The 9,862-nt window shown below is 42.1% G+C and overlaps 1 protein-coding gene across 1 annotated transcript; it reads right to left on the bottom strand.

Moving 5' to 3' along the window:
• Positions 1–972: 972 nt before the first annotated feature.
• Positions 973–2,913, bottom strand: LOC309566874 (uncharacterized protein; the record flags this gene model as incomplete). The annotated part of the gene is made up of 2 exons (XM_082272222.1): positions 973–1,767; positions 2,584–2,913. 2 exons carry the CDS (start codon positions 2,911–2,913, stop codon positions 973–975), a joined length of 1,125 nt encoding a protein of 374 aa, XP_082128348.1.
• Between the last annotated feature and the right edge of the window lie 6,949 nt (positions 2,914–9,862).

Below are 9,862 nucleotides of genomic sequence, written 5' to 3' on the forward strand. Positions count from 1 at the left end.
ATTACTGATAGAAGTCCTTTTGCAGTATAGGAGCTGTTCAAAAAGGCTAAAAATTAGACCTCACTCCTGTCCAAATTTATCTCAGTCACGATTCATGGCACATGGCTCATCCATTATATGAACAGGCTGCATGAAACTTGCATATCGTGTTAGTTCTATTGTCTTAAGTATTATTTATTCTTCTTATTTAGTCATTATTAATGTGCAAAATCATTATGTGTTATATTTTACACATGTATAACAAGGCTTTGCAAGGTAACTTAGTAAAATATATATATATATATTTTTTTTTTTTTAAAGGAAAATGCCTCTCACATTCACATCTACTGAGTTCCTTCCCCAATTCATTGATAAATACAGAGAATTTTCGTGCTTATGGGATGTGAAATCCAGGGATTATTCTAATAGATATAAGCGTGATGAGGCCATCAAAGAACTAAAGGAGCTATGTAAAGAGGTTTGCAAAGATCCAAATGACCTATATGTAAAGCACAAGATTGCTAACTTGCGGACTGTTTTTAAAAAGGAGTATAAAAAAATACAAGCATCCAAGAAATCTGGAGCAGGGGCTGATGATGTCTATGTCCCACGTTTGTGGTACTTCAAAGACCTGATGTTTCTTGCTGACACAGATGATCCAAGAGAGTCCCATTGCACTCTGCCACCAAGTGCAGCATCAGACTCCAGTTTGATATCTGACCCAGAAGCAGAGGAAATGTCACAGACACAGACACAGACTCAGACACAGGTATATCCAAATTTTCGTTTAATTCACAATATTTTTTCTTTGGGGGGGGGGGGGTTGGAGGGCCCAATGAAACAACTATAGGGTCAGGGGTCCTTCTGCCTCATGGGCCAGTCATAGTAGAATGTAACAAAAACTAGAATAAAGAATACTCATATATTGTATATGATTTATTAAGCTGTCTTTATTTAGAGCAAGTCATTTCTTACAAAATATAATACATATGATTATATGCGATCCTGCCATGCAACTGCACCACTACCCATAAAATAATCTGTGTAATGAATGCGATTTTGACGTGCATTTGCAGTTGGTAGCCTAGGCCTTGCAGGAGCTAAATTTACCATGCCACTGCTGTCATTTCGCCAATCACCTGGCACAATTGTGCCACTGGTAAGATCTTCAATATCAACTGCAGTTGATGGCATATATGACACAGTTGTGCTTCTTAAATAATTGTGTAACATACAGCAGCACTCCACTATTATGTCAATTTTTTCAACTGTAACATTAATGGCGGTGTGGAAAATGCGGAATCTGCTGGCCATGATCCCAAATGCATTTTCTACCACCCTTCTCGCCCTAGACAATCTATAATTAAAGATTTTCTGGGGAGCAGTTAAATTGCGCAAGGGATAGGGTTTCAACAGGTGTTCATGTAAGGCAAATGCATCGTCCCCAATGAACACAAAATTAAGGCCCTCAACTGTCTCACTGGAAGATGGAAGATGCAACATTCCTTCTTTTAATCGATGCATAAATGGACTGCGCTCTATCACACCTCCATCCGAGTTTCTTCCATTTTTCCCTATATCCAAGTACATAAATTCATATTTGGCATTCACAATTGCCATTAGAATTATGCTGAAGAACCCTTTATAGTTGTAAAAATAGGATCCTGAATGTGCTGGTGGTGTAATTCTCACATGTTTCCCATCAATTGCGCCACCACAATTGGGGAAATTCCACATGTCCTGGAATTCTTTGGCAACTTCTTTCCATTCTTCAGATTTAGAAGGAAACTGTTGGCAAGATAGAAAAAAATTAAAACATGTTTTAATGATAATTAGTGATCATATTTTCTTCTTAATTTTTTTGGTTTCTATAGGATACACCAAGCCCAGTATCAGAGCAGCCAGGAACATCAACTCAGAGAACTCAAAGAGGAAAGAAGAGAAATCTTGACTACGATACTGCCAGTTTGCTGAAGGATGCATCATCTATCATGAAGCAGAAAGATGATGAATGTGATGCTGTGGGTCATCTGGTTGCACACAAATTACGGAGAATGTCCATGGAGCAACGAGACATTTGTGAAGCTTTAATGCATAAAATGATTGCCATTGGACTAAAGGGCAATCTTACACCTAACACAGATATAATAGGGTATCAGGGATGTACATCTCCTCCACCTGTAACATCTGCTCCACCTGTAACATCTGCTCCACCTGTAACATCTGGCCAATATTGGCACCCAAATATGTCTCAATCACAGGGAAACCCAAGCTGGTCAGTGCGTCCTGAACCACCTCAAGGTTCTTGGTTTCATGGCCCCCAATACACAAATCTGTAAAAAAAAATTCTAGATATGTTGCTCAATATTATTGCATTTCTTTGGTGTATTTGTTCCTTTTTTATTGGTTATTGTTTAAGAATTATATATTTTCATAATAATGATTTGGAAATGGGTATGTATTGATTTAAGAAAATACCAACTTTTTCAGACAACCGTGTACAGGAAGTTACATATTTTTTTAATAAAATTGATGTACTCACAAAATTTGACTTATGTTTGCAGTAATATTCTTACTAATTTAAGTTGTAATTTTTATAATTACCTTTAAATACTGTGGCTGGAGCACCTTCACTATGGCCTGACACGTCTCAGGTATGATTCTTCCCAAGGATTGGGCAGAGATTCCAGTGGTGAACTTCAGGTCTTCATAAGACCTGCCTGTTGCCAAAAAACGCAGGGTTGCCATGAGCCTCTCCTCTGCACTAATAGATTTTCTCATGCAGGTGTCCTGTTTGGTGATATGTGGCTGCACAAGAGCTAATAGCATGTCAAAGGACTGCTGGGTCATCCGCAAATAATTACGGTAATCCTCAGGATTATTTTCTCTGAGGTTTGTTAGCAGGTTTACATGTGAAAATTGCTCTCGTTGCATGAGCCAGTCTTTGGCCCACACTCTGCTCTTCCTTCTATTTTTCTTCTTTTTCTTCTCCTCCTCCAAAGCAATCAATGCAATAACCATTGCTGCCATTTTCTGATTCCTATTATACCTCTTGAATGGCATTTTATTGCTGAGAATAGTCGTATGCTGTGGCGAATGATTGCTCTGTTCGCAAATGACACGATCCGACTTTTAACTGTAGGGGGAGTGCCCAGTGGAGGTGTGGTTAAAAGGTCAAGACAACATTGCATCACTTCCTATTCTTGCAGAAGGAAGAAGTGTTTTGTCGTACGATTTTCGAATCACATTGATGGTACACTCGACGATGTGCACGACTGGCGCTTGCGTTTATCGAACGACAAATCGTACGAAATTCGAAACGTGTATGGCCTGCTTAACACACAAAGCCTTGAAGGACTGAAATCCCGCAGCACCTGCAAGGCCCCCCTGCTCAAAAAAGCACATGTACGGGCCTGTATGAAGTTTTCTTTAGAACATCTGAATGATTCAGAGGAGAACTGGGTGAAAGTTTTGTAGGCAGATGAGACCAAAATCAAGCTCTTTGGCATCAACTCAACTCGCCATGTTTGGAGGAGGAGGAATGCTGCCTATGACCCCAAGAACACCATCCCCACCATCAAACATGGAGGTGGAAACATTATGCTTTGAGGGTGTTTTTCTGCTAAAGGGACAGGACAACTTCACCACATCAAAGGGGCAATGCGCGGGGCCATGCATCGTCAAATCTTGAGTAAAAACCTTCTTCCCTCAGCCAGGGCATTGAAGATGGGTCGTGGATAGGTATTCCAGCATGACAATGACCCAAAACACATAGCCACGGCAACAAAGGAGTGTCTTTTAAAAAAGAAGCACATTAAGATCCTGGAGTGGCCTAGCTCCAGACCCTAATCCCATAAAAAATATGTGGAGGGAGCTGAAGGTTCGAGTTACCAAACATTAGCCATGAAACCTTAACCACTTAAGCCCCTCAAGATTTTACCCCCTTCCTGACCAGGGGGTTTTTTGCGATTTTTTACTGCGTGACTTTAACGGACAATTGCGCGGTCGTGCAACGCTGTACCTAAACTAATAATTTTTCCCCACAAACAGAGTTTCTTTTGGTGGTATTTGATCACCTGTGCGATTTTTTGATCATGCTCTATAAACAAAAAAGAACGTAAATTTTGCAAAAATAACAATATTTTTCACATTTTTTTATATGAAATTCCCCCCAAAAAAATGTAAAAATCAAAATTTTTTTATATTTTCGGCCAATTTGTTTTATGCTACCTATGTTTGGTAAAAAAAAAATTGCAAAAAGCGTATTTTGATTGGTTTGCGCAAAAGTTATTGCGTTTACTAACAAAGGGAAAGATTTTTGTAATTTTTGGTGTTTTTTTTTAACGAGTAATGGCGGCGATCTGCAATTTTTTTTGCGGGACTGCGACATTGCGGCAGACAGATCGGACCCTTGACTGACATTTTTGACACTTTTGGGGTTACCAGTGACATTACTACAGTAATCAGTGCTATACATATGCACTGTTACTGTAAAAATGACACTGGCAGGGAAGGGGTTAACTGTATTGGAGAGGGAGGGGTTAAGTGTGTCCTAGGGACGTGTTTCTAACTGCGATGGGACATGGCTACTAGTGTAAAAACAGAGATCAACGGTCCTACATAGTAGAACCGTCTGATCTCCATTTTTACACAGGGGAGAATGACAGGCGGCTTTGTTTACATTAGCCACCTGCCTTTCTCCCTTCCCGGCGAACGATCGCAAGTGACCGGCGGACATCGGGTCCGCCGGCCACACGCACTGACTTCATAGGGAACGAGCCGGGGCGGGCGTGCGCCTCAGCGGGCGCGCGCTCGCCTGCTATTGGCTCACAAGCCGGTGACAGGCTAGTGACGTACCGGTACGTCACTTTGCCTGGCCGGGGGTGACCGCCGCAGTATATGTACTTGCGGCGGTCGGCAAGTGGTTAAAGCGGAGTTCCGGTCTATTTTGCAACTTTAGTGATTCCTGGAGTGCTCGCTATGCTGATCAACAATTGGGCATTTTCAATTTTTTTGGGGGGTCCCTTACCTTATTTTCAAGGCATTTTTGATTATACTTCCTCCTTCTCCCCCCTCTGTGGCCTCAGCCACCGACATCACTTCCGCCTTTGCATTGCATCCTGGGAGCTGTTTGTCATCACTCCCAGGAGGCTGGAATCAGGAAGAACTCCCAGAACACTCCCTGGAATCAGGAAGAACTCCCAGAACACTCCCTGGAATCAGGAAGAAGGACACAGCAGATTACACTGCAGCTTCAGATGCCCACATCCAAGATGGCCGCGCCCAGACAGCGTTTTTAAAAGTAAGATTTTGACTAAAATCCAATACTGTACAACTTGTAAGTATGAGAATAGCGGTTCTGTAAAGGGCGATGGATTAGTATTATAGGGGTATTTTTAGTTAAAAAAGTTATTTGAGGCCGGAACTCCGCTTTAATGACTTGGAGAGGATCTGCAAAGAAGAGTGGGACAAAATCCCTCCTGAGATGTGTGCAAACCTGGTGGCCAACTACAAGAAATGTCTAACCTCTGTGATTGCCAACAAGAGTTTCTCCACCAAGTACTAAGTCATGTTTTGCAAAGGGTCAAATACTTATTTCACTCATTAAAATGCAAATACATAGTTACATAGTTACATAGTAGGTGAGGTTGAATAAAGACAATAGTCCATCCAGTTCAACCTGTGTAGGTGTGTGTGACTGTAATCATCTAACATAGCCCTTAATCTCCTGATCCTTGAGATGCAAGTCTAAGAGTCTTTTGAAAGTCACCATACTACCCGCAGAAACCACCTCTTGTGGTAGACAATTCCACAACCTTGTAGCCCTAACAGTAAAGAACCCTCCTCGTTGCCTGAGGTTAAAACGCTTCTCCTCTAATCGCATTGTATGTCCTCGAGTCCTCATGCAATTCCTTCGAATTAACAGCTTTTTTTCTAAGCTGAGATCCCCATTAAGATATTTATAAATTGCTATCATGTCCCCTCTCAGTCGTCTTTTCTCCAGGGAAAATAAATCAAGCGATTGCAGACGCTCTTCATAGTTAAGGTCCTCCAACCCCCTAATCAGTTTAGTTGCCCTTCTCTGGACTTTCTCCAGCTCCAACACATCCCTCCTGAGGACTGGCGACCAGAACTGGACAGAATACTCCAGATGCGGTCGGACCAGAGTTTTATAAAGTGGAAGGATTATAGTCTTATCTCTGGAATACATCCCTTTCTTTATGCATGCTAATATTCTGTTGGCTTTGGAAGCTGCCGCTTGACATTGCATGCTGTTGCCTAATCTATCATCAACCAAGACTCCCAGATCCTTCTCCATTTTTGATTCCCCCAAGGGTTCCCCTCCTAACGTGTCTTGTGTTTTTATGTTTTTAGTCCCCAAGTGCAAAACCTTACACTTCTCCACGTTAAACCTCATTTGCCATGTCGTAGCCCACTCCGTTATTTTGTCCAGGTCATTCTGTAGGATATCTGCTTCATGCTGTGCAGTTATTGCTCTGGCCAATTTTGTGTCATCTGCAAAAACTGATAACGAACTACTGATCCCGACCTCAATGCTGTTTATGAATAAATTGAACAAGGTTGGTCCCAGGACCAATGTATAACTTTTTAAAAATATTTTCTGGATATTTTTGTTGCTCTTCTGTCTCTCACTGTTAAAATAAACCTACCAATAAAATTATAAACTGATCATTTCTTTGTCAGTGGGTAAATGCACGAAATCAGCAGGGGATCAAATACTTTTTCCCCTCACTGTATGTAAACAAGGCAGATCACATGCTGTCAGTAGGGAAGGCATTGATCCTGTGTTCCTGAGAAGCACCCTAGTAAAAGCACCTCCCGCAGAGTACACAAACACTGGATAGGCAGACAGCTAACCATTTGATCACCCCTGATGTTAACCCCTTTCCAGCCAGTCATTAGTACAGTGATGGTGCATATTTTTAGCACTGATCTCTGAATTAGTGTCCCCAAAAAGTGTCAGTTCGGCCGCAATATCGCAGTCCCGCTATAAGTCGCTGATCACCGCGATTATTGTAAAAATATATAAAAATTCTATAAATATATGCCATAGTTTGTACATGTTATACCGTTTGCGCAAACCAAACAATATGGCCTTATTGAAATTTTTTCATGACCAACAGTATGGAACAGAATACATATTGGCCTAAGTTGATGAAGAAATTTGATTTTTTACAATTTTTTAACGCGATATGTTTTATAGCAGAAAGTAAAACATTTTTTTGGGCAAAATATGGTCTGAATTCAAGGATGGGAAAATGCTTGGCACAACTGTCCAATAAATTTCTTATACATAGACCTCTAAGTAGGCAATAAAAAAAATAAAAGTCTAAGGTTATGCTCACACTGATCCAACACAAAATTAGTACGACTTCCAATCCGACTTTGCCCTGCTACTTCATGTCCGACTTCCATGTAACTTCAATGAACGAGATCCAACTTTGCGATGATTGTGACTTTGTCTTTGATCAATCAAAACAATCCCTTTGCTTCTGGTATGGAGGAAACCTCATGCCGAATGTATTAAAAATAAACAGCGAGGGGTACCCATCACCAGATCCATACCACCCCCCATGTTGAGGGCATGTGGCCTGGTATGGTCCAGGAGGGAGGGAGGCGCTCACTCGTTCCCCCCACCCACCTTTCCTGACCTGCCGAGCTGCGTGCTTAGATAAGGGTTTGGTATGGATTTGGTGGGGGACCCCACGCCATTTTGTTTTGGCGTGGGGTTTTCCTTTAATATTTGCCCCTTCGGTCTGATATGGGGGGGGGACCCCACGTAATTTTTCTCTTTCAATTTTGGCGTGGGGTTCCCCCTCAAGATCCTCAGAGCACAAGTCGCATGCCACAAGTAGGATCAGTTAAGATGATGATTCCAACTTCCATTCAAATCAAAGGGCTGAAGTTGTGCCCAAGTCGGACTAAAGTAGCAGGAAGCATTTTCAAAGTCAGACCGACACAAGTCGGACTAGTCAAGACGGCTCACAAAGGGAACCAGTGATTTTGATATGTCATGCGACTTGTGCTCTGGAAGTCGGATGACATGTCGGATCAGTGTGAACTGGCCCTAAGATAACCGTTTGCAAAACAATAATAAAAAGGGAGGCACCCAACCAGTTGAATTCTTCCCGAGGGTTCCGCCAATGGCAAGGATTCCTCCCAGGCCGTCCCCCTGCTGTGACTGATCAGCATTTAGTAGAAAGGCCTAGAGGATGTCTAGATGGGCTCCCGATGCGGCGCTCAACCCGGGGAGCCACATCAGGCCCAATGCTCCAGAGGCCATGGTCTCCGAGCAAAGGTGTAAAGGCAGGAGGGGGAAAAGCAGCACCCCACTGCCATGCTCCCGCAGCAGCTCTCTAACCCGATGCTTCAGCCACTCACCAGCACCAGCCGACACAGCCCTCAGCCAGGACAATAAAATTTCCAAGTATCTAAATGCTGTTCTTCCTGTTTCCAGTTGTCACAGGCACGCTTTCCTCCGACTGAATAACTGAGACCCTCCTACAGATCTCACCTTTCTGCAGCCCCACTTGCTACTGCCCACCCCACTAATCATATAAATGCTAATTTAATAATGATTTAAACTGCCCAGAAACACCTTCCCCATACCAAACCCCTTTTAACGCTGTCAGGGCGGCCCTGCGTTCATGTTTTTTTTTCTTCTTTTTTTTCGGACTCCGGGCCTTTTCTTTACAGTCAGTATTACTATCACTTTCTACTGCTATGCTGGACGCTGTGTTGCACTACCCCCCTTCAGTCAGCAGAGGGAGAGCTATAGCCAGGAAAGCCTATGGGCTTCTATGCAGAACGCTAAAGATCATGGGAATTGAAGTCACATCAGCCAAAGAATGGGACTCATGGACCCTGACTCTACAGTTCCCAGAGGACATTGAGGCAGAGGGGAAGTGGTGGAATAGCTTTTACCGGACTGCTTTAAAACAGTTCTTCCTCTTGGCAGCGCAGGAGTCCATATAAGGACATCAGCCTGTGCCCAACTCTGTGGGGAGACCGGACTTGCAGGGGCCAGAGCTTGATCCCTGAGAATGGTGACAGGGTGGCAGCACTGCACGGACCATGGCATCCCATTCATCTAACCCTTGCTGCGGGGAAGCTGGAATGTCTTCTCACTCTCTCCTTCTTCACTTCTAATCACCAGAACCAGAGGGCCCCTTTCCTACAGCTGGAGTTCACGGGACTGGTGAAGAGCCTGACTGCCCACCATTGGACATGTGCATTAGTTTTGTTTAGTTTCGATCCATTAATCTAGCTTATTTTGTTAAATTTGGTTGATTTGCTCAATTCATATTCTGGATTTGTGTTCGGATATAGTTTTTTGTTTTTTTCAAATTTTTTTAAATTTACAGATTTTTTGGATTTAAGAAGTTCAAATTGATAAATTTTGAATCGTTGAATCGAAAATTTTAGATTTTTTTTTTCATTCTAATGCGGCAAAGTGAAAAAACAAAAGAAAAATATTAATCACTTGATTACAATGACTCTTTAAATCCTTTTTGGCTTAACAAAAACAGCATTATTTGAAAATGGTACTCTAATAACACACACAGTCTTTAATTTCAGAAATATGTTTACAGTTAAAATTCCAATGGAAAATGATGAAAAATTCCATTCTAATTTAAATTCGAAAATTCGGACAACTTTCGTTTCATTATTAGGTAAACTTTGTTTATACTGTTATTCAGACATTTCCGAATCCCTGAATAACAAAAACTTGTCTGAATATTTTTTCGGAAGACATGTCTATCCACCGTTCACACACTGATAGCAGGGACTGAGTTGCTGGAAGCAGAATACTTATTACACAGCACCCACACTGCATGATAATTCATCAAGACTGTTGATA

Source organism: Pelophylax lessonae (genome assembly GCF_965119305.1).
Source record: "Pelophylax lessonae genome assembly, chromosome: 11".
NCBI classification, from domain to species: Eukaryota; Metazoa; Chordata; class Amphibia; order Anura; family Ranidae; genus Pelophylax; species Pelophylax lessonae.